The sequence below is a fragment of the Megascapheus bottae genome, chromosome 19 (genome assembly GCF_031878675.1).
Source record: "Megascapheus bottae isolate mThoBot1 chromosome 19, mThoBot2.hap1, whole genome shotgun sequence".
In the NCBI taxonomy this organism is placed as follows: Eukaryota; Metazoa; Chordata; class Mammalia; order Rodentia; family Geomyidae; genus Megascapheus; species Megascapheus bottae.
Genome location: NC_143527.1, coordinates 34,580,954 through 34,607,381, shown reverse-complemented (window position 1 = coordinate 34,607,381; position 26,428 = coordinate 34,580,954). Strand labels below are relative to the sequence as shown.

At 39.0% G+C, this 26,428-nt stretch overlaps 1 protein-coding gene across 4 annotated transcripts in view; it reads right to left on the bottom strand.

The window, feature by feature from the left end:
• Positions 1–26,428, bottom strand: part of Znf521 (zinc finger protein 521) — a 283,510-nt gene that overhangs the window by 152,739 nt on the left and 104,343 nt on the right. For all 4 annotated transcript variants that reach the window (XM_090353315.1, XM_090353312.1, XM_090353314.1 and 1 more), the window contains one exon: positions 11,972–15,324. In XM_090353315.1, the coding sequence (XP_090209441.1) occupies positions 11,972–14,884 (2,913 nt within the window). In that variant the 5' untranslated portion in view covers positions 14,885–15,324. The remainder of the gene's footprint in view (positions 1–11,971; positions 15,325–26,428) is intronic.

The following is a 26,428-nucleotide window of genomic DNA, read 5'->3' as shown; positions in this document are numbered from 1 at the left end:
AAAGCTAGTTCACTAAATAAGCTATTTGAAACCCAGCAAGTTTATTAAAATTTGTCTTTAGATTCCCTGAGTGATGTTTTATATACAAACATGTTTATAAATGAAAGTTCAACATTCATTTTGCCTTTTTTTTTCATTTTTAACTTTTATACTACCTTCTTAAATTTATATTCATTTGTAATATTTACTGACATTGATATTTTTATTGTATTGGTTTGATTTACCAGCCATGAGGGTTAGTAATTTTAAATATAAAATATTAATTGTATTAAACGTTCCCTACTAATTATAATGATTGCCCAAGATGACATTTTAGATAACTTTTATCAAGGAAATTCTTGCTTACTCCTCACTTTGTGTTCTTTTAAATGATTAAAAGTTCTGAATTAAATTTTTCCAGCAACTCTTGACATAAATAAACAATTTAACTTCTTAAATATGTTAATGTAATAATAATACAAAATTTATTGATATCCTTAGCTTGGATATACTTTATATTCCTATGATAAAACTAATTTTAATCATCACATATCATCTTATTTTTGTACATGAAGAACTTACTGAAGGGATGCTTTGTTTAAAACTTTAAAATGTAAAATTATGAGTAAAATTGGCCTCGATTTTACTTTTCTATTCCCTTGGTCTGGTTTTGATATCAGGATTGCAGCATATTCATTAAATGAGCTGGAGTAGACTCTGTCCTTGTATTTTTTGGCAGAGCTCAAGAATTATGTGTATGTTTAGGAGAATTCACTCTGAAAGCCATCTGGGCCTGGTATTTTCTTTGTGGGAAGATTTTCAAGAATTTATCAAACTTTTGAATGTTTATAGAATCATCCTACTTTTTTTTCCTTGAGCCAGTTTTAGTAATCTTCATTACTCTGAGACTTTCCATAAATTCGATTTCTTTCTAGCTAGTAACTGTGTTGAAGTTGTTCATACAGCCCTCTTATTCTGTTAAGTCACGGACACTTGGTGACAAATTGAGAAATAACATATTCAGTAAATGGAACTCATGGCAGGAGTATTTTTCAGGTGGGATTTCACGTGCATCTGCCTGTACCAACCCCACAATGAGCAAAGTTGCAACACTACTAGCAGCCTGAAAATCTCCTTCTGCTCCTTCACACATGGTTCCACTCCAAGGAAGTGACCTGAACATCCACCATCAGGCCAGTTTCTCCTACTCTTCACTCCTGCAGTTGCATGTTTCTGTTTCTGTCTCCTTTTGCTTGTCTTTTACAATATTAAGTATGTGAGTCATCAAGTTGCCATACAGTAGTAAATAGATTTTTATTCTTTTTCTATTATTTATTTTTTGGCAGTACTAGGCAGTCGCTTTACCATGTGAATCACACCTCCAGTCCTCATACCTTGGGTATATTTCACATAATGTCCTCCATTTTTATCCAGGCCAATTTCAGCAGCATCTTTTCTACCCATGCCTGTGGTATGCCTGGAATTGTAAACATGTTCCCAAGGATGGCTTATTTAATGAAATATGCCTTCACTAACTTTTTTGCTCAGCTGGCATCAAATCATGATCCTCTGAATCTTTACTTCCCTAAAGCTGGAACTGCAAGCGTGAGCCATAACACCATTTATTGTCTGTTATTCAGAATTACTGTGTGAGACTGCATTATATGGGATAAGTTAATATATACCATTATATAAACTTTATTTTGGTGGTCATTGTGGTTTATTCCATGTGAAAGCTTAGATGCATAGAACTACTACGAATATTTGGGTTCAGAACTATGATAAGTACACATGCACATAATTCCTTAAATATAAACCTAGAACTAAATTGATGGACACAAAATAGGCTAACATTAACTTTAGTGTACACTGTCCAACATTTTTAAAGACGCTGGTATGAAATTATACTCCCACTAGTACAGAACAGAATTCCTATTGCTTTTGACTCTCTCAATAAAAATATTCTTTCCTAGTTTTCTGTTTCAATTAGTTCATTTGATACAAGTAGTATTAAATTCCATACTCATGAAGTTTAAATAGCTTTTTTCATCAATTACTTACTTATGATCCTTCTTGCTGGATTTATTCAGATTATTAGTCTTTTCAAAAAACTTGTTTTTACTTAGCCTACTTGTGTGTTGTTTTCTTGTTTTATGTTTCAATGCCTTCTGGTCTTTATTGTTTTCTTCCTCTCAACTTTTTATGGATTTATTTTTGTTGCTTTGTTTAATTATAGCTCAAATTGTATTTTTAATTCATTGATAATATACTTTCTGTTTTTCTAATGCATATTTTTGCTTTCTACAGTTTTTCTACTAAATTGCCTTAACAATATTTTATAAGTTTTGGGATGTAATTATCCTTACACCTAAGTAGTTTTAATTTCTGTTGGTTACATGCATACTTTTATGTTGAAAAATTTATAAGGTATTTTTCACATAACTTTTTCACTTATAACTTGTTTGGATTATACGTCTTGAGAATTAGGACCAATGAGATCCTTCACTGTTAAATTTGTTGACTCTTACATTTGAATAGAGAGCCAGTGAGTGGGACTATTTAAGTTCTGGCCTAGAAACAGGATTTAGGACATGCAAACATGAGAAACTACAAAGCAAGAATCAATGTACTCAGCAAGTGATGGGCCCAGAAGGCTTCCAAAAGAAAGAACAGAGAGGAACCAGAAACAAAGTGTCAGACCAGAACGATAAAGATAAAGATAGATCACTGACTTATATGAGAAGAAATTATGGTTTGATTTGATCAAAGAACTATCAGAATATCAATCTGGTAATAGTAAAAGGAAGTTCCTTGAAGAGTAGAAGTTAAATGAAAGTTGAAAAATGAAAGGACAAGTTTTGTTCATCCCTGTGGGATTATAGGTGACAGGAAAACAGGACTGAGTGGAAAGAAAGTCTTATCAGGAAGAAAATCCTCAGAAACTTGCAAATTTACAAGGGAAAATGTTAAGAGTTCAAAACAAAAGGTAAACAACAGAAAAAAGCTACCTGGGCTGTTTAAAAGCTCTGGCAAGGAATGTTAAGTAGCTAGAGATACAGTTTATGTGACAGAAAACTGTATCTATAACATGCAGTAGAGAAGCATACAGTAATGAGAGATCCAGAAAGGAGTTTATGGTTATTCACAATTAATTAAAATCTGAGTACCAAAGGTTCTACCCTAATATTCTAGCTACTGATAAGACTGAGATCTGAGGATCATGGTTCAAAGCCAGTCCAGACAGACAAATCTGAAAGACTCTTCTTTCCAGTTAACCAGGAAAAAGCCAGAAATTTGACTTAAATAGTAAAGGGCCATCCTAGAGGAAAAAAGCCAGAAAAAGTGCACGTTTAAGCCAGAAGTGTTACACACACACATATACACACACACATCACCACCACCACCATCAACAGCAAAACAATATCAACAAAAGCACACAATATAAAACAAAGTTATCTTGAATATTTCCTAACTTCCATCTTGACACAATTGACTCTAAAAACATAAAGTGTTTCTTTTAGATAGAGTTCTGGGGCTGCATATGTTTACTGCACACACTGTCTCAGTACCTAAAGGACAAATAGGATAAGCAGTCCAGAATTTGTGGCTATACACAAGTCATTCTTCCTTTTGGACTTCCTTTGTTCCAAAAAGTCATTGTAACCATAGAGAAAACATCAACAAAAAAATCCAGAACTGGAGGGAAGTATGGAAAATCTAGATACAATCATTGTGTGTGGAGCTATGATCAATGCAAGGTGGTCTCGGGGCTAATGAGAAAGAATGGATACAAGGCAATGATTTCCAGGCCACACACCCTGACATATATGCCAGGACTGTCAGACCGGACTTGGCGAAGCAGTTCAGTCTAGTTCAAGAAGATCTGAATCATATGTGTTTATTTGTTCTTATAAGTTTCTGACTTAATTGGAAAATATGATTTATTGAAAGGGAGCTTAACCTATTTGTTTTTATTCTTTACAGATTTTGCCTAGCAAAATCTAGCATTCATATTTGAAGGAGAAAAACTTGGAAGTTTCTTTACAATTCTTCTTTTCCCCATCCTAATCTGGAAATTTTTGTTATTCAAAAGAGGAAAAAAAATAGAAACAGAACTTTTAACTTGAGTAGGTTTTAGTTGTCACCAAGCATGTTCTCATTTTCAGTATCAGAACCATGAAAATGGAATATTCACTCTCAGAGACTTGAAACCTCCATAGTAAAGAAGAATTCTGAACTGTTAGAAATCTTGAGCCTTTTAACTTATTTTATCAATTTTAGATAAAATTTAACTTTAAGCCCTCTAAGAACTTTGGAGTGAACTGATTAATATTTCTATGTATTTCTATGAATATTGTATATTGGATACATCTGCAACAAAATACATACATATATTCATTAACTAGGTTTGCTGAGCCCTTGGAATAACTTAGATGGGTACTGAAAGGTAAGAAAGGGGAAAAGGGGAAATAAACAGGTCAACAAATGTCTATATATTAAAGAAAATCCTAAGGAAACTAACTTCAGTATGAGTTTCAGGGGAGGCCACTTGGTAAATGAGCAAATGCCAGATGGTAGAAGAGGCCAACTGGGTCTTCCCTAGGTGAAACAAACAGCAGCAGGTGCGGGGGTTCAAAAGTCGATTCCTCTTCAGAAAGCAGGACATAGTACAGAAGAACAAATCCCCAGCCATGAGAATTGCGAGCCTGTCAGTGCCATTGGGCTATGCCTGGCTTCAAAGCTGGGGAGACTGAGATTTATTTGAGGAAGTAGGAAGCCACTGAAAAATGTTAAGTGACATCATTTAATTTATATGTCTACACTTCTGACTGCAGCATGAGGAATGTATTGGAGGCAGGCCGGAAATCAAGAAGAGGAATGCATTAGTAGGTCACTGCAGATTTCTAGTAAGAAATGCTTTCAGAACAAATGAGTCATCTGAAGACACATATTAGTGGTGGGATCCATAGTCCTTACCAAGGGACTAGAGGTGAATAATGTGGCAATGAAATTGAGAATAATTTCTAAGTATATGGTTTGATGAACTGGAGACAGGATGTTTTCCTTTTATGAAAATGAGAGATGTCTGAAAGAAGTCTCAAGAGAGAAAAATCCAAAGTGTAGTGTGCACATATGTCTAAAGTAGATTCAGATAAAGAAGTCTGGCTGTTCATAGCACATAGAAGCAGAAAATAAGAGGCCATATAGGCAGATATAGAATTTGGAGGGGGGCTCATTCTTAGCACAGAAGTGGTTATAGGCACACTAAGAGATATGGAGAATAGATTGAGGGAAAAGAGATGGTCAAAGATGAGAGCCTCAAAGAACCATTGTAGTCAGAGAACAGACTCAGGAGAGAAAGCCTCCAAAGCCAGAAGATTTTCAGAAAAAGTTTCCCTTCTGTCTAATGCCAAATAGATGAGGATGACATGAAGGCTTTCACACCATCCTGGAGACCAACCATTGGTACCTATGGCAGGAGCAATAAGATCCCCCTGAGAAGGTGCCATCAACAGTTCACTGCCCTGTGCTCCCAACAGCCAGGACAGAACTTCAATGATCATTTTCAAAAGAAAATATAGAACCATTGTGTCAATGGGGATGAGAAATGCATAGTGATGCAGTAAGTAATGCATAACTTTTAAGCTCCATTACTGGGGCAGGAGCTTCCTACATGGAAAAACTTTAGTGTCTTAGTGTCATGCCACCCATGAGAAAAGTACTGTAAGGGTCTCAGGCTCATGCAAGCTCTGTGCCACCAATATGGTGAGGTGTTGCCCTACAAAGGGCTGGCATTGCAATAGGCATTAGGGCTGAGATGGTTCCAAAGGATATAAAAGAGGAAAAGAGAACATGAATAGTTTTTTTATAAAGCAATATGGCAATTTTTATGTAATACCTACTACATATCATATACGCAAAGAATTTGAGGGGTAGGTAGCTAGTTATGTTGGGGGTCATATCACAGAAGGCCTTCTAGGGTAGTTGATTTCCAAACATCATGAAGTCTGGACAGACTCATGGCAGATGAAGGAGAGCCAGTATGACAGAGTTGATAGAGTATTTTGGTGGGAAGGACAGGCAGGACTTAACAAGATACAGAGTATTTGTGTACAGGTTGAAGTGCCTGAGATCAAGAAAAGCCTAAACCTTAAGGATCCTATAGGAACAGATGTTGTTCCTAATGTACTACGTGAAGCTATGTCTTTTCTCTGTTTTTCCCCTTGTAGTTGATACCATATAATTACTGTATTTGACTTTATTACCTGGAATACGGTATATAGGTTTATTTGTTTTTTTTTTTTGAAATAGGGAAGGAAAGGGGGAAAACAAGGTGATTGGGAGGGGTTGGGGGAGAGAAAGGGGGACAAAAACATGAGAAGGGGTATCAAGGTTTGAGAAGTAATGTACCCATTACCTGATGAATGTAACTATAATCCCCTATATATATCTCGATAATAAAAAAGAAAAACATTATTTTATTGTTATAGAATTTTACTATTATATTTTCCCATGGCAACTGAGCTGCAAAGTACTTTCAATAATTCAAGAAGGAAGAGGCATGTTGTATAGATATATATTTTAGAAAGATTGTTCTCATAGTTCTGTAGGACCGAAGTCAGAGACTCTACTGGTAGAAATAACAGTATTTCATTAAAAGATGATTGGAAGGTGAACAGGGGATGATTGAAGAAATACTGATGAGCTAAATAAAGCTGAGATGGCCTGAAGGCCTCTGGTTAGAGAGGACTGATGTGGAGGTAAAGAAAGACCTTTAGAGAAGCCATGGAGCTAAAAAGGAAAACAGAAAATGTAAGGAAAGTATCAGGTTTAGAAAGATGAGGTGGTCAATTTTGTACCAACTGACTTGGCAGTTTGTGGATCATCCAGCAGATTGCGAGGTGTATGTGAGTCTGAGGCTCAATGAAAAGATTGCAGTCACAGAAACTATTGTTTTAAATTGGCTGCTCTCAGATATAATTTTCACAAAAATAGCTCACTAACTCTCCCTGTGGTGAGTACTGACAAATGTACCACCACAATCAAGCAATAGAATACACTCCATCAGTCTCCAGAGTTCCATCCTGTCTGTCCCCTTAGAGACGATGCTTGGGAGAGTTATATGTAACTGATAAAGTGACAGAGAAGGAATGGTTTGGGCCACATGAAGAGAGTGTACAAAGTGAGAATGACTTACACAGTAGGCAGGGAAGGCTAAGAAACACCCACATAGGTAATGAAAGGAGCCAGAAGAGAAGACAGAGGCTTGATAAGGAAACAAGGATGAGCCACTAGTGACAAGAACTCTGCAATAATACTGTCAGCTCTATAATCTTGTAGACTGTCTCAATTTGTCTGGTCTCCTTGTCTGTGGAGGAAGGTGGCTGAGTGTGGTGGCCGATATTCTCTCTTCTGTATGTCCCTCTCATGACAAAAAGATGACAAGCCTTATGAGAGCAATTTTTATGGACTGATGGGGAAGATATGAATTGAAATAATCCCTCAGAGAAACCTGTGAATAGCCTGGGAAAACAGAATGGAGGCAGAAGGACATGTGCTCCTAACATCCATCACTAAACTTCAAACTCACAAGGCAACAGTTTGAGGTCCAGATGGGGCTGCATTTGACCAGACGGTCAGGTCAGTGTCCGTGTGTCCAGAAGAACAAACATTCATTCACCACATCATAAATGTCAGGAGCCCTGCAAGGCGCCTCATGTGCAGAAAAACCTGAAATGGGCAGTGTTCTTCCTGTCTCAGATTTCCTCCACTGTAGGTTATGTGTACATATACACCTTACTCAACCTTTGTGGGGTAAAGAAGAATGAAGCTTCTCCAACAGTTTATTCAAAATGAAGTCTTCACAGCACATTTTGATTAATAACCATATGATTTGGCACAAAGAAAACTTTTTTTTTTTTTACAAATTCAGAAGGCAGAAGAAATGGTGTTCAAAGGCAGATCTTCTGTCTTCAGTTCTAAATATCTTCGAGACATGACAGCTGCCTACAATTAGCCTTCTGTGCATGTCACACGTCTTGTCTTTAATCCATTTTTGGGATTCTATGGTTTTATATAGCACTTATTCTTCTCTACAGTTATATTTAAATTTAAATCTCTTAATTCGGTAGCCTATTATCAAATAATACTTTTCAGTCTTTCACAGATGAATGCAAATGTCTACCTATATCCCTATCAGATCATAAGGCATAATCCAGAAAAAGTTAACCTCTCGACACTATCAGTATCCCCTGCTTTATTGTCTCCTGTAGTTTACTTTTGTCTTCAAAAATTTTAAACAAGAAGAGGAAATACAAACACTATCAACCCTGATAAGTCCTCAGGTTCCTTCCTAGGAACTTTGAATCACACTTTTTGTTGTAATTAAGATTTATTACCAAATAGTGTATGTGATTTCAACTGAATTATTATAAAGTTTATCACACCTGGCAAAAAGGTCACATACAACTCACAATGGCAAATCATAATTCCTTGAGATTAATCAAGAATGTAAATCAAGTAACACTTATTGTATGTCTTTTCTTTGCTGATGTATTATTTTTGTAGGCTTCTCTATGGAACACTCTGTATACCTAATTTTCTACAGTAGGCCAAAAAATACTATCTACTGTACATTCTTAACTTTAGAGGATTTCATATATAATTTTAGAACTTAAATAGCAAAATTAATTTTAAATTTACTGAATTTGGGGGCTTAAAACAAAATTTACAACTGAATCATTAACATCTTGACAACAGAGGCCACAAGTACAATCTATTATTCAAACTAGATTTTATATAGAGATATCCTACATAAAGAGATAAGGATTATAAAACTGGCATTGCTAAGAATTCTAAAACTGACATTCTTAAGACTGAAAGAACTATTTAAAAACTATTTTAAATACTATTATATTAGTACTGGATATGGATGATATTTCTCATTATCTTAAAAATTTCGGTGTAATTAAAGACCTGACCATTTTTAAGGATGAATTCTTACAGTCAGGAACTAACTAGGGCCAGGCTCAAAGATAAGATGCCTTGGTCTCAGGTATTTAGGAAATGAAGGTAAAAGGAGGGTTGTGGTCTAATGATGATCCAGGTAATAAAGTAAGAGTCAATCTGAAAAGCAAATTAAAAGCAAAAGGACTGGCTGAAGTGGTAGATGATTTGCCTAGCAAGAACCAGGTAGAGGAAAGCAAAAGAAAGAGTATTGAACAAATTAATGTGTAAACACTATTAATTATTAAAATATTTCAATTAAATTGATATTATAACATATAGTAATTTATAGGGATCAGAAAATACCAGCTGTGAACAAGTAAGAACAGGCATATATCCTTTACTAAATAATATATTAACAAAGAAGAGTCTAGGCTTTAAGAACCACAATCACACAAGATGAAGCTCTTGTTTCCATATCCAACAGAAGGTACTGTTATTTCTCTTCTCCTTTTTTGCCCTTTGGTTAGCCTCATATTGTTACTGTATCTGACTTTGTTACCTGGTATATTGTAAATACATTTATTTGTATATTTGAAATAGGAAAGGGAAGGGAGGGAAACAAGAAGATCGGGAGGGAAAAAGGGAGAGGGAAATAGGGGCAAAAACATGAGAGGGGGTATCAATGTGTGAGAAAAAATGCACCTGCTACCTGGCAAATGTAACCCTAACCTTTCTATACATTAACTCGACAATAAAATATAAAAAAGGAGTGGCTAGTCTTGCTTAGTTTTAAATGCAAAGCTCTCCCTCTTTCTGTTTCTCTGTCATACACATATATAATCATTTTAAATTACCTATACATACTTCTTAAACCAAGAATAATGTTCGAAAAAGAGGAGTAGTTTTCTGCATACATGTCTTGGGACTCTTTATTCTTCAACATTTGAACCTGACATTTTGAGGGGCAATAGGAGACACAGACATCTTATAAAGGACATTATGGGCTTATCTAACCACCATTGCTAATTTATTTTGTTACCTTAGCTAATGATATTGTGGATAAACGAGAAATATCTTTTCCTCAGAGAAAGGTTGCAGAGATGGGGGAGAGAAGGATGATATCTCTATGTGATAATTCCTATCTGATAAATATTCCTACCTGATAAATCTGCCTGGTGGCTGGACAAACACCTATGCTGTTTATTGTGTCATTCCTTTAACTTTCTATGAGCTAAAGCCCTTTTGAAATAAAAAGTGTGGGGGAAAATTTTGTCTCATGATTAAAACTACTATTTGTCTCCTAAGAAACTATGCTATTTCATGCAACACACAATTCATGACCAAAACTCTTTTCCTCCAGCTGTCTTCTCCCTGTTTAAATAAAGGATTTCCTTTATTTAAATGAGAGGAGAGTACAGACTGATGTGGGCAGAGAAGGAAGAACAGCTTCAAAGTCGAGGTGCCTGCCTGTCACAAAGATGTCCCATTGGTGAGGATGGGCTCTGAGGTGCTCCCTCTGCTCTCTTTACCAGCAGCCTGATAGCTATCTGTGGGAGGATGCCGGGAGCCCTCCAAGAGGGTGTGAGTGCACAGACAAGATAAGGAAATGCAGTAACCCCAGACCGAAGGGACAAGGATCTCCCTGGGGTTTTCATTTGGATGGATCTCTAGATAGGGGTGAGTAGAGAAGTGGAAAGAGCTATTACAAACCAGTTGATAAGGCAGAAAGAAATTATGTTAAAGGAGCTATCTTCTGCTCAGCTCCAAACCATGATGCCTTACAAAATTATTTCCTTATTAATGAACTTGTGTCTTGTACTCACTGTGGCAAAGAAAACACGAAACTGCAATATTCTGTAACTGAGGACAGACACACAGAGAGAGAGACAGACACAGAGAGAGGGAGAGAGAGAGGGAGAGAGAGAGAGAGAGAGAGAGAGAGAGAGAGAGAGAGAGAGACAGACAGAGAGAGAGACAGAGACAGACACAGAGAGAGAGTGAGAGACAGAGACAGAGATAGAGACAGAGAGACAGAGACAGACAGAGAGACACACACACATACACAGAGAGACAGAGACAGAGACAGAGACAGACAGAGAGACAGAGAGACACACACACATACACACAGAGAGAGAGACAGACAGAGAGACAGAGAGACAGAGAGACAGAGACAGAGAGACAGAGAGATACAGAGAGGCAGATGGACACACCCACATACACAGAGAGAGAGACACACACAGAGAGAGACAGAGAGACAGAGAGACAAGAGACAGAGACAGACAGAGTGAGACAGACAGACACACACACACACACACACATACACACACACACACACAGAGAGAGAGAGAGAGAGAGAGAGAGAGAGAGAGAGAGAGAGAGAGAGAGAAAGAAATACTAATTCTCAAGCCCAGAGAGTGAAAACTCAGAGATAATATCTTTATAGGGATAATGGCCACATGGTATTTAATACATGTTGGGGCTTTTTTTTAAAAGTACTGTTGTGATAAAGTATTTTCCTCACTACCCAGAAGACAAAGAAACACAGTGAGTATTGACAGTGTGGTATTAAAAAGCCATCCCTCCCCAATTTGTTACCCACCAATATGTGGATATTCTTTTTAATTAACTCCAAGCCAGCACACTGGCTCGTACAATCCTACTTTTGTGTCATTATCTCTCTGCCATGCCACACAAGTCATAGCTGGGGATTTCAACTCGCGGTGAAGCTACACTGAGATTCCAGATCTCAGTGGTGCTGGCATGGCTGCCGGTCTCTTCAGTCATAGAGAAGACAATATCCTAGGGAGACTGGAATTAGTCCTATTTTGCACCATTCAAGCCAAAATGCTGCTTATCATGAAGCAAGTAATTGCTTGCTAATGGCTATGGGGAGAGAGGGGGAGAAAAGAATGACAAAAATATTGCATCTCAAACTAAGCATCTCTTGGCACGTGACAATCAATAAGGCTGTGGCAAGTGTAAGCGTGAAGCAGGGACACTTTCTGGAGGAAGATAAATAGCAAATGTTAGAAAGGCAAGTTACCTCATCCGCCTGGGAGGGACTGATTCGGGGCATGGGGGACACTTGGGGTGTTTTCAGCTGTGTACTGTTGCCGTCTGGCATGAGCTCTCGGTGCACGGTCTGGATGTGGTTCTGGAGTTCGCTTTCCGACTCAAACTTCACATTGCAGCTGGAGCAGCGAGTCTTCAGTCCCCCAGCCTTGCCTTTGCCCTCCATGGCACTCAGATTCTCGTTCTGGCCCAAGCCTGGTCTGTTCGTGCTGGGCGGGAGACTGATGCCTGGGCTACTGCTCTTACTGAGATTCACACAGCCAGCACACAGACCATAGGGCAGGCCATTGATGTCAAGTTTCACCAGATCCTGCTTGGAACGGAATTCTTTGAGGCAAGAGGCGCACTTGTACAGTTTTTGGACATGCTGGCCACGCCCTGTGGCCTGGACGGCGGACCCATTCCCTGTCTTTTGCATGTGGAAGGTCCCGTGGATTTTAAGTTCCAAGGTAGAAGTCACAGTCTGCATGCACACCACACAACGGAAGCCCGTGAGGGAATTCCTCAAGTCAGGGTGCATTTGGCAATGCTCCAAAAACTCCTCTTCACTCTGGAGAGGCATCTTGCAGATCCGGCAGTTGCCGGTGTCCAGGCTCTTACTATGTGTCACTTTGTGTTCGGTGAGAGTTAAAAGGGAGGGGAACCGCTCTCCGCAAATTGGACACATGTAGTGTTTCACCGGGCCCAGGTGGGTCTGCATGTGTTCACGGAGGCCATTTTCAGAAAAGAAAGTTCGGGAGCACACGTTGCACTTGTAATTCCCTTTAATGAGCTCCGCTTTCTTTTTCACGATGGCGCTTTCTCCGGGTCTGATGTTGTGGTCCCTCAGCTGGTGGTTCTGCAACAGGGTTTCCATGGTGTAGGCTGCCCCACAGATGTCACACCCGTACATGGGCTCAGAGCTGTCCACATCTTCTTCACTGCCATCATGACTGTTGTGGGACTCCTGGCTGTTGGTCAGCAACGTCTGCAGCTCCACTTCCTCCTTCTGCACTTGCTCTGAGGCTCCGTTTGTCCCACAGTTGGGGGCCTTGGTTTCGAACACACAATGCTTCTCCCTCAAGTGCTTCTCTAGCAAGATGATGGCATGGAAGGCCTTGCTGCAGAACTTGCAGTTGTACTTCTTACTGTGTGTGGTGATGTGGCACTGGAGCTCCACCTCGGTGCCAAAGGACTCGCCGCAGAAGATGCACTTGTGCACTTTCCCTTGGTTTTCCAGGTGGTTGTGCTTCACGTGCAGCTGTAGGTCTGTCTCGTTGCGGAAGTCCCAGTTGCACGACGTGCACCGGTATACTTTCTTCTCATTGCTGTGCTTCACGGCCAAGTGCAGCTGGATGGAGACCTTGGAGTCGAAAACTTCCTGACAGAGGGTACAGCGGAAGAAGACAAAGGTGTGCATGTCCAGCAGGTGTTTCTGAAGGTCATCCACCGACGTGAACTGCTTGTCGCAGCTCTCGCAGATGTAGTAGGTAGAGGTGATCATGAAATGAATGGTCACGTGCTTCAGCAAGGATTCCTGGTTGGGGAATTCCTTGTTGCACTGAGGACAGGTCAGTTTGGGCAGCACGGTGTCCAGATGAGTTTTGAGGTGAGTCTGAAAGCTGTCAAGGGACGCATACTTAGCACCACACTGATTGCAAATGTACTCCCCCGCTGGCCGCGCAGGCCCGCCGCCTACGGCCTGCATCATCTTAAGCGAGGTCTGTTCGATGGCCACAGGAGACAGGGGGCTCAAGGCCCGGGATTTCTTCCCGTTGTGGATATAATTCAGGGCCAAGGGAATGTTTTTGTGATTCTCTTTGATATGCTTGTTCAGTTTCAGAACACTGTTGAATATTGGTGAATTCGTACAATAGGAACAGGAATAGACCTCGACTACAGGTTCTTTGGGCGTTCCCAGCACAGGAGACCCAAAGCGGGAGCCACTGAGGTCACAGTGGACTTGTCTTATGTGCTCTTCCAGGGAAGAGTCAGTGAGGAAGCCCATGTAGCAATGGGGACAGAAGAATGCATTGCTGTCCTTGGCCGCAGGGTTGGCAAACCCGTGAGAACAGCGGATATGTTCCTGGAGGGTGTTGAGGTCATTCACGACTTCTGAACAGAAGTTGCACTGGTAAACTATGGCGGGCATGGCAGAAACAATCAGGCCTGGGTCCTGAGCTTCGTGCACTTGCTTAACGTGTTCATTTAGGTTATAGAGCGAAGGTAAGACCTCCAAGCAATACTGACAGATATGGGCCTGTTCTGGCTTATCTAAATGCATAGTTTTCAAGTGAATCTGCAGAACCGCAAGACTCGAGAACAACTGCTTGTTGCAGTAAATACAACTATAGGTCACTTTCGCTTGTTTACTGGAGGGGCCGGTCATGTCGGAGGCCTGCTGCGCAGCCCTCTTCCGTCCTCGACTTTTGGGGATTGGGGGGGCGGCCTCCACCATGGTTGAGCTGTCCACTGAGAGGTTGGAATCAGGCGTGGTGCTGGACACAGAGGTGTAGCCCACCGTGACGAGGGAAGGGCTGTTGCTGTGATTGCAGGATTCCGGTTGCTGGTGACTGTCCATGTGGCTATACAGTTCCTCCACCGTGTGGAAGCTCTCGGAGCAGATGCTGCAGGAGTTCTTCTTTTCCCCGCCATGCACCTGCTCCATGTGGTTGAGGAGGGGTGTCTCCTCCATGAAGAGCTCGTGGCAGTAGACGCACTGGAGGGCGGCGCGGTCCTCGTTGGGGGAGCACTCGGGGTGGCACTCGGCAATGTGCTTCTGGAGGTCCTCGGGGAAGTCGAAGCCTTCCTCGCACTGACTGCATTTCTGAGTGTCCTTCATCTTCCAGTCCTCCATCCTGGAGCCAGACTGGGAGCCGTCCTTGTTCCTCTCGTGAACCTGCATGTGTCCGTGTAAGGAACTAGAAGACAGGAACCCTCGCCGGCAAATGGCACATTTGTATGGCTTGTTGGACGTGTGAGTCTTTAAGTGGATCTTCAGGTGGTCACTTCGGGAGAAGGCGGCGTCGCACTCGCTGCAGTGGTACTTCTTGTCCCCGGTGTGCAGCTTTATGTGGCGGTCTCGGCTGCGCTTGTGTTTGAACAGCCGACTGCAGTAGGTGCATTTGAAAGGCAGCTTGTCGCTGTGGCTCTGCTCATGGTGCTTTAGGTAGCTGAGGCGGCTAAATGATTTGTCACAGAACTGACAAGGGTAGGGCAGCCCAGGGCCACCTTCTTCCTCTCCAAAGTCACAGCCTTCTCCATGGCTGGGGGAAGTCTGGTCCTTGCTGGAAGGTGAGGAGGCAGGCCACGAGCAGGTAGGATCGTCTTCAACGTCCACTCCATCTGCAGAGAACAAAGGGATATTTCACTGACAGTTCAGGAGCTAGCTCTTTGTACCATTTCCGTGGGTGCACAGAGTTGGGCCATCCTGTACCTTCCAGGAAAAGCTGGGGAATGGGGGGAGAAGAACGTTTGTGTGGGACATCTTCAAATCAGAGCCCCAAGGTTTTATTTGACTCTTTACTGGGCTGTAAAACTATATATTTTTAAAAAAAGATATTAAAGAGTTCCATGTCCAAATTACCCTTTTATTACTTTTTTATCATTCTTCCTTAGTACAAAGGTATATATTACACACTGACAATTTTATTAAAATGCAGATTTTTAATATATTTAATGTTTCTTTTGTATTCATTCTAAAATGATTTGCATATTATGTGAACATCTGAAGAACCAAATGAAAAGAGGAAATATTACAGGAACGATTTAAAATTAATGCAGTCAACCCAGATGTCTAATATTTAATAAAAAATTCCCTCAGCATTTTGCTTGTTTTTCTATAAAAAGGCAATTCTGAAGACCAAAATCTTTTATGGAGTTCTTATTGATACAGACCTTATTGCTTTCAGCAAAAAATATTAAAAAGTAAGCACATGAAAGAAGACAGAAAACACAATAATAATTATGTCTTGTGTAATGAAAGACAACCAGGGTTTCTGCAATAACTGAAAGTTTCAAGTACCATAGGCCAGAAAATGGATTATTAAATGTTAGGAGGTACTGCTAGATATTACATGTAGCTGGGATCAGCCAGGATCAAGGAAAAATGAGAGTTTCACAAGGGCCAGGTTTCCACAGTGTATTTTGTTTGGAAAGTTCAAGAGGTGGGCCACCATTTCTTCCTTTTGTAAAAAGCCTCAGTGGCCTGAACTTCCTTAGCTAAACAGGACCTGCACTTTGAGGTGAACAGAGACAAAGCAACTTGTGAAAAACTGGAAACAGGAAAAGTGATAAATGATTATGGTAAATGCTGAAAGATTTATGACTAACAAAGAGAAGACAAACAAGACTGGGAGCCAGATATAAACTTAGCAAGTTATCCATAAAAGAATTCTGTCTCATATATGTTCTCGTATTTCCGTAGCTTCTAACCATCCAAATAGGCATGAAGACCATCTCAAAACAGGGTGTGAAACTTCTGTTTTTGCTTTGCAAGTTCTATATTAGAGTGATTTATCACACACACACACACACACACACACACACACACACACACACACACACATGCACTCACCTTCCAAGAAAACAGGTTTGCTTTTTTTTTCCCTAGAAACTAAAAAAAGAAAAAGTAAAGACCCTGGTGTTTCTGTGGGAATAATGGGTTCCACGTAGTATTATTAGAATGGACTAATGGTCATCAGCGAAAAGAGGTTCAAGGAAGTTTTTAAATTCTTCCACACTGAAATTTGCTGGCAGCTCCATTGATGAACATAAAAGCAGAGACTGGCCAGAGCTATGAAATGAATTTCACGTCTGCTTTCTTTAAGGTAACAAGATTTTACTAGATTGTTAGCCTCTTCCTTATCCACAGGAAACAGATGAGGATCATTCCTTTCCTGCATCTAGAAACTGATGACAAGACCATCTCACTATCAATGCCAGATGGCAACCCTCTCACCCTGAGAAAACAACCAAACACCACTGCTGGATCTCTGCCCACTGCAACAAAGCTCCGACATCCAAGTTGGAATCCACATGCTTTTGCATACTCCTTTATGTGACTCCATAACTCAACCGGCATCCAGCTTCAGAAAGGTTTCCATATTTATTTGCAGGTATGATTTCTGATTGTTATTTAAAGTGGCTACATCAAGAACATTTTGCAAGTAAAGGCAACTCATCACAGCTCCATACAGAAGAACAGTACTAAAAAACTAAAAATTAACTAATTAAATAAGATCTAGTAAGACATCTAAACTTGGTATTCATGAAACAAATCAAATTCTCTTTTTAAATAAATGACAATTTATTATAATTGCTCAACATTCTAGATAAAACTCTATCCCATTTCACATGTATCCTTTATGCTACAAGACTATTGTTTCATTAAAAAATACTTTTAAACACATCATGACCTCTGTACATTTGGGACAAGTAATGAATCAGAATCTGTCATGCATAGAGTAGAAGGAAATAGTGAGCCTGAAAATTTAACAAGTGAATTAAATTGCATGCTGCTTCTGGACATGTTTTATTATTGTTATTATTATTATTATAACTATTAAATTGTTTCAATAATTATAGAGCAATGTGCTATATAAACAAAGTATGTAATGCCTGACACTATATTTAAATCATGTACTTCTCTGTGGCCCATGCCTGACTATATCTTAAGTCTGTAAGTTTCAATCGCATGGTGTGCGGGATAGGATCATGTTTTTAACTGGAATTCTAGAGAGTAAGAATTCTTTTCTTCCCTGCCTCTTGTCTCCATTTCTAGTCACAGCACAAAGAAATTGCCTATGGAATTCATAAGACTTAAGATAGAGGATAGAGGATAGAGTAGATTGAGCAGAGGTAAAAGCTTTGAGTACAGAATGCTATTTCGAGAAAAACAAAGAAAACTTCCTCGAACTGTTAAGTTTTGCTGTAAAAGTCCCATTTGCCAGGACTACAAATCAACCCATTCACTCAAGAAAACACAAGAACTCACAGACAAAACTCTCAGTAGGTTTGTTGTTAGATTTGCAAGTGTTATTCTTTACCTACAATCTCAAAGACCTGTCTAACTCCCTCAAAGTTGCTCCTCTACATTACCGTAAATGTTCTAGCAGTCACAATGCAAATCATGCTTACAAAGGAAGCAACGATTTCAGTCTCATTTTGCACATGAAAGAAATAGTGGAAATGTCTTTCAGCTCTGGTTTCTGAATCAAGTTGAACTTTTTTCCCTTCCACAATCACTACAAGCTATTTAGGAGGACTTTCTGTGTTAGGACAACATTCCCTCATTTCAGCGGAAAGTACTTAATGTGTCCATGTTAATTTCTAATTTTTGGAATCCCTAACTTCACACACTGACTTACAGAGAACTAGAGCTCTTACAGCTGAAAGGGAGGAAGAAAGAAAGAAAGAAAGGAAGGAAGGAAGGAAGGAAGGAAGGAAGGAAGGAAGGAAGGAAGGAAGGAAGGAAATAACTTTGCTGGAAATAAGCTTTGTGTACTAAAAAGTCTATTTAAAGATGCAACTGTGTGCGCAGTTAGTGCAGATGTTTTTCTACAGCGACCATACTTGCTGAGTTTCACCATTTCCATAAAGCACATTAAAACAAGTGTGTGAACACTGGGAGATGAAAGTCTCAAACACTCCTGAGACTTTCTGTGGAAAGTCGAGCTGCCTGACTTTTCTCCAAGCAGACAGGAATGCCCATGATTCAGCAGCCTGAGTAAATAAAAGAGGTCCTTATTTCCTAATTTTGCTGGCTGGCCACACTTCGGCGGCCTCTGTGCAGCTGCCAAAGGGGATGCAGAACTGGAACTACACCCAGCCGTTGAAGGCCTGTCTTTGTTAACCAGCCAGGCTTTCCCGACCATCTTCTGGCACCAGAACACCCATATCCTGCAAGGAAGGCCTCCATCTCAAGGCTCCATAGCTCTCCAGTTTGCCTAAAAGGATGGAACAACAGATTTTGCTGGGTCTGTTTCTGAAGCAGACAGCTGGAAACTCCGTTAGCAGCAGAGCAACACCTGTTCAGTCATATTTATGGGGAAAAATGCTCACCAACAGAAAAATGAAGTCATACTCAGAGTTATTCCACTGGAAAAAAAAAGCATCCATCAGAGCACAAAGCACCTTTGTGACTTGAGCCAGCAGACCCTTATGCATCAGCCTAGGGAGAAGAAAGCACATGTAGATGGGATGTGATTCTAGTCACTGCTGATGGACCTGATGAGCCATCTAGTTATCCAACGAAGGCCAAAAAGTCTCTTTGGATAGCCTGCCATTGTTGAAGAGATAGAGGCAGACAGAGACAGAGACAGAGACATTACAGGAGTGTTTGGAGTTATGTTCAGACACCAAGCACTAGTCAAACCAGAGTGCACCCTTCTCAGGCCAGGGCCAAGCCCTTCTGTGTTGACAACAATATGGACAACTTAAAATCATGAAGGAGAAACTAGTAGGTGAGAGTGACTTGCTTTCCATGTTAAAGAACTATGAGGCATTATGATAACTTCTTAAGTACCTGGTTCTTCACAAAGCCTGGTCAGTGAGTAGTTGGCTGCCTGATCCCTTTCTGCTACCTGAGCTCATTCATTGTACTGGCAGAGTACTCTCCTAACAGCTCATCAGGGAATCCGTATCATGGTTTCCCTAACAGGGACAGGATTTACATCAGCAGTTCCTTTTCAAGTGAGGAAAAGAGGTACAAATAGTGACAGGCCTGATGGTTTTGTTTGCAGGAGCACCATGACTCAGAATGAGAAGTAAAAGTCAAGAGTCTGGAGTTTTATTTCGAGCTTCATAACTGACTGCGAGAGTGACCTGGCCAAGTCATTTAATCTGCCCCTACCTAGGTATTTCACCTGCAATATGAAGATAATAATTCTCACTACTTACCCTCTGGGGTGTTACAAAGATTAGTAATGTTTCTAGGACATCTTATCATTGCTGGAAGAAAAGCTGCATATGTAAACAAAAAGATTTATACGTGTGGCATGCATTTCTGTTTCCATTGTCAGCTTCAATGGATGCAGTACAAACTCATTTTAATGTTTTTCTTTCCTTAAATGGAACCCCTGGAATATCAGTTGTAAAGATTGCCCCAATAGAAATCTACAGTACCTTAAGCAGTCACAGTAGTACATACAGCCAGCAAGAAAATAAAATCTAAATAGCTGATGATATCTGAAAATTAATGGACCATAAATCCATGCTGACTAGTTCCAAGTACTAAATTATCACACAGGATATAATCTTGGGTCTTAACAGACAGGTAACTTTAGAACAAATATGTTTCTATGTAATTCTGAAGCCAAGTGTATAATTCTGAAATTACCTCTCTGCCCCTTAAAACATGAGCAGCACAATCATGGTATTACTTAACATCATAATAAGTTAATTTAGTAGACTTTTCATGTGTCAGGCAATAGGCTAAAACATAAGATCAAAACAAATTTCAAGGTTTTCTCTGCTTTCCATAGATGAGACTTTATTTCTGCCAGCAGGCCACTTAAGCAGTTCTGAACTTTCTTACTGAATTGAGTTCATAGTCCTTTTTCCACTCATTAACATCCTGAGCTACTTTAACATAAACTGAAAATCCTCAGGGAAACAGACAGGTGTGCACAAATGCCAAGAGAAGATAGGCTCTCTTTAAAGAGAACAAAATGTCTGAACATTAGACACAGATTTCACCATGTTATTTCAATGTCAAAATGGTCCTGCTTTTACATCAACATATTTACAATAATCTAACCACATTATGAAAGCTATGTGTACAGCAGTGTTTTCACTAAGTCTAGGAGGTCACTCTAAATAAATCATTGTGCATTCTTACAGAGTTGCTTCCCTTCATTTTTAATAGGAATGTCAACAGTTAGGGGAAAATTGCCATTTCAGAATAGTTAGCTTTCATGTTTGTTTTGCTTTGTTTTAAATCAGTAGTTCCACATTCCTCTACCATGTAACTTATTGAACCATTTGAAAACGAATATATTTTACTGGCTGTCCCAAAAAGAAATATAAACCTTTAAATTTATTTATAATGCACAGTTATTTTTAAAGTCTGTACTATTCCAAATTGTTCTAAATGGATCAATTAAATGCATTAACATTTAGGGTCTAGGGGAAAAGGTGTTCACTTTTAATAAGAGCAATTTTGGGGGATGGGATGTGATGGTATGCATATTTTTAGCATAGTCTTAAGATGAATTCCATGTATCAGAATTCAAAGGGGGTTTTACTTTTCCCCTTCCTCCCTGACCAAAAAAGAGGGTTTTTTCCCATCAACTTTGTACCATTTAAGATGAGCCAATGCCAGAGTTAAGACAGTATCACCTCCCTTGGCTTTCTTTAAGTAATTTAGTACTTTACATCCAGATAATCTTTCACAGACACTTTTGCATCACTTGTGCAGAGAGGGGGACAAATGTTTTGCTTGCTGTTGCTTAAAGTTCATTGGAACAGACGGCACTCAATGAATTCCGTCTTCTGCAGCCAAATTAAACAGAAAACAGTGCATTCTTAAGCAGTTCACACTTAACTCCACCTCTCAAATCAGAGGAAAGAGCTGACACAAAACCGGTTAAAGAACATCGTCTCTCTCACGGAAATCACAAAGTGTTTTTGAAGCCAGACAGAAGGAAGAGTGATTTCCAATGATGTGGGGAATGAGAACTGCTTTACTTTTCCTATCTTCTGGCTCACTTAAAAATATGTCACCAAGGACAAGCACCAGCCTTTTAGCGTTCAGTGATAGTCAAGAATAACACATCTGTTTACAGTGCTGTGACTGAGAGAGGTCTAAGTTCTTTAGCATGTTTATCTTTCCTTTAGCAATGAGTGACAAAACCAGAATCTATCTCCCAGTCTCTACTCTTTCGTGTTAGAAGGCATATATTAGTAAGCATTCCTGGGTTTCTATATAACTTTGAACCACAAAGAATTCCTGGGGTTGTTCTTCATTGACTATTTAGTCTATTCATTTATTTCCCTAACATTTACTAACCATCTAATATCCTCTGTATGCTCAATTCTCAAACTGAACTCTAGGAGGAACAATAAACCTGCCTTCTTTGTAGACTATTTAATGTTCATTTTTGTTCTTGAAAATACAAAGACAGATGGATAGACAGACAGGCAGACACATGATAGATCAGCTAATTGCCAAAATAAAAGTTTTAATTATGCAGCTAAGATAATATAGATTAGTTCTCAGTCTCAGTTACTGTCAATTGGGTTTAAGTCAGTATGGTCTGCCGATTCTCCTGCCCTTATTTTTTTTTAAATAAATTATGACTCCCAAAGAAGTGAATGTTATCCCAAAAGCAAAGCAAAAGTTAATGTGTCTCTAAGTGGTAAAGTGAAAGTCTGAGGTTTGTAGAAAATGGCATGCCTTGAGGTTGGTGTTATGGAAAAATGAATCAAATACCCACAGGGTTGACATTAATCAAAATGCACTGTATTCATAAATGGCTTGGCTGATTGGCAACCCCTGTATACAACTACTTAAAGATAATAAAATTTTTAAAAATAGCCACAGGATTCCAGAAAAAGTGCAAGAAATAAGACCTGAATTTTCATAAGCAGAATTAATGCATACAACAGTAATTTCTGTGATAGTAATATAGCTTCCTCATTAAATTTCAGGTGGTTATGGGTGCTCAGAAGTACTACAGGGACAATACAGGTAAATCTGGGTAAGACACAGGACTCTATACACCTGAGTAATCTCCCTGGAACTATTCCAGTGGACAGGAAGGGTTTACTGTATTTTTTTTAGGCTTTATTTGTCTATAATGTCAGTAGGATTCCAGTTTGTCTTGTAATTTGTATTGTGAGAATCAAACATGGCATTATATAAAAGAGCTTTCTGAACTGCTGAAATATAAACATGTAATAAATTACTGCTACTAACACAAGACCAATATTACCTTTAATGTACAACTGATAAATTTGACCGAGCAGAAAGGGACAAAAATTAAGTATAATCTAGTTACTTGTTTCCAAGCCAATGTTTTAATAATTTTACAAGACTAAAATGATTTTAAGTGACTTAAATGATAACAAGAGCAAAAAAATATTTTCTGAATTCTACTTACAGATTTCTGGAAAGCCAACATGCAGTAGCTCATTCCTCAATGGCTGCATACACTGGCAAGTTGTGATTAATTCACTGCTAGAGTAAAATCCTCACAACAGAATGACCAGAGAAGTCTTGCAGCCACATTCCCTAATGCCAACCCTTATCCTATAACTCACTATTTTGCTTATTTAGAAATTCCTGGAGGCAAATTCTGTTTGGCTTCAAAACTGCTTGGAATACAACGAAATGTAACTATTGGGCTTTAAAGGAACAAGCACATCTTTTGAAGAACATTCAATGTATTTTGCGGTGCTACCATGTACTACATCATTAGTGATGCTTAAATTAACTTCTTCACTGGGGAAACATAAGGTAAAGAACCCTCCTCTGTAAAAAGCCAGAGAGATAGCTCCATTAGGGAAACGACAGATCTTAGAAAGTCTGCTCTACCACATTCTTTGTTTCTTGAAGCCCTGCCATTAAACGAACAGGAATTTCTACCAAAGAAGCAATCAAATTCAGTTTCAAAGTGACTCTGCTGCTGTGGTGTTTTGTCAGATTTAAACTACACTTTACTGAAAGCATTTTTTTCCAGCATGAAGATTTTCATCCAAGTTTGGAAGACTTTGGGGTCACAGAAATTATACCATTCCTGCAATGTGTTCAGTGGAGACTGAATTACACCTTCATGGTATCCATAGCAGTGGCAAAACCAACTTAAATTTTTGACAGTTTCGAAAGGCCATACTGTATACTTCACTGCAGACAAAGCCACTGGAGAATACAAAAGTGTTGAAAGGCTAAAATTTAATTAATGAACAATTAGCACCCCCTGTGGGTTCATTGTGCAGTAAAGTGATAAATAGGGTTTGTTAACGTTAAAAAAAAATTTAAAAGCTGCTACAAAGATTAGGGAGGAGGGATATTACTACAATGATCCACTTGCTAAATACAACTTAGTGCTCTTGTTTCTTACTTTCACAGGTCTGGTGCATGGTAGAGGATCCACTTTTAATTTTATTAAGACTGACTGACTTCTACGAGTTGTGAGGCTGGGATGGAAAAGTGAGGCAGATTGCTAGTGAATACAGCTAGCCACTTACCCAGCGGCTGCAACTCCATGTTTGGTGTCCACTCACGTTTCTGCATTTCGTGGAGTAAGTTTGATGTTATCATGCTTGAAAAAGATCAGTGATGATGGCCTGTATGAGAATCTAGTGGGCAATATAGCTGCAATACTTAGCACATGCTCTTAGAAGAGAATGCCACAGTGTCTCCACAGTCTCTGGCTTTCATGTAAACTTTTACATAGTGGAAGAAACATGGAGTGCTATCAGAGGCCATTATAACTGAGAAAATTAAAAAGGAATCCTTCCATTTCAAATGAGGTAAGGTTTTTGTAAATACCATATAAACTGTTGAGGACAGAATTATTTTCAGAAAGTAACTTTAGGAAATCTTTTTTTATTCACTGACTACTAACTTGGCAAAATGTAAGAGGCTGTTCTGCAAAGGAAGCGAATTCTGATAGAAACTACTTCTCTCTTACTTTTCATTCAGTACTCTGTTACCTAGAATATCTGTCTTAGAATGGCTACAAAGATAAAATATAAATCAGTTTATTTTTTTAAACTGGAAACAGTACTGGCAACTGATTTATCGGGAACCAGTATACCTCAAAATGTGGCACACAGTGTGTGTTATGGATATGTGTATTTATCCAGAATTGGCTAAACATTCACAACACACTAGATGATTTATGCCAATGTAGTTTCTAGAATATTTTAGATTGTTCTCATTACAATAGTGTTAATTATAGTAATTTGCCACTTAATACAAGTAATTGTCTGTGTAATTATGTCTTAATGAGACACTTCTTTAGCAGAAAACTTTGTAATGATTCTTTCTACCAATAAGTATATGTACAGACATACATAACCATTTATATGTTACTTATAAATACTTTATATAAGTTATTTGTACATATAGAATCATTTTAAATGATTTCTTATGATTAAGCATAATATTCATAATAATTATTAATCATGTATTATGAATATGTGATATATATATATCTGAATTCAGTATCTTACCAATATCCCAATAGCAGTGACAATCAGGCTTCAAAAACCTCATGATGTCTCTAAGTTTGCTTTGATTATATTTAAGACAATTTTAAAATAAGTCAGTACTACAAGAGAGAACCCTAGATGTTGTGCCCATAGTACAGAGACAATTACATAGCTGGTTGGTACTTAAGGAGGCAATTTTTGACCCTACTTTTTGTTGCTAGTCTCATCAACAAGGGCTGCCTTATGGCAGCCGATTAATGTGAGCACCACAGAAGATACAAAGTTCCATTGAAATCTGACTGAGTTACATAGGTTGTACATAAGACAAAATTAGGATATTCTAGTCAGAGTAGGAATTTGACACAAATTCCTTAATCTACACTGAAGTGTCGTAATTCTGAAAGGTAATTTCCATAGAGAAATTTATGGCAATGTTTATTTGCCTTTGTAAAAAGGCATATAGATAGCAATATACATTTATACATGCCCAAGAAGTAATAATAGGACCCTTGTAAAGGGTTATTTCTAATGCACAAAGATTTCATTCATGCTTGCATGTTGTCTGTATCCTGCTCCCTACCTAAGCTCCACTCTATAAATATGGCCTTGCATTGTCTGGCATAGGCTATGCATAGTTCTGGTTCTCACTCAACAAATCAAAGGAGAGAAATGAGTGAATCTGTTGTGACAGAGAAAGAAAAGTCAAGGCTGTCAACCCCAAACTCATCTCATAAAGGAAACACAAGATTTATGATCTCTGGGAAGTCTTGGCCTTTAGGGGAGAAAGCACTAATTTTACAGATGAACAAACAGGTTAACAATGATGAGTATCAGGCTATAATCTAACACTAACAATAAACCTGAATCTACACCATCAGTAATTTCATCAAGCTTCATGGCTCTGCATGTTAAAACACCTCCTTCCCTACAGGGTCCACTGTTCCCCAGAACTCTCCCACTAACACAACAAACAACAAAAGCATTCAAATGCTTTGTTATCTAATTTATGAGTATAGATAAACTTAAAATGGTGGTCAACATTGCTCATTTTTTCTTTAAAATGTGTTTCAGTCTTTTTCACATTGCAAAGCTAATCCATATATATGTAGAAGAAAACAGTAGCTATCCAATTATTCTATGTACCTATAGGCCTTTATTGATAAGTTATGCCAGGCCACTTGGTTTAACTTTGCTTCAAGTTAAAGAGAAAAATCATACACACACACACACACACACACACACACACACACACACACACACACACACACACACACACACACACCTCCAGTTC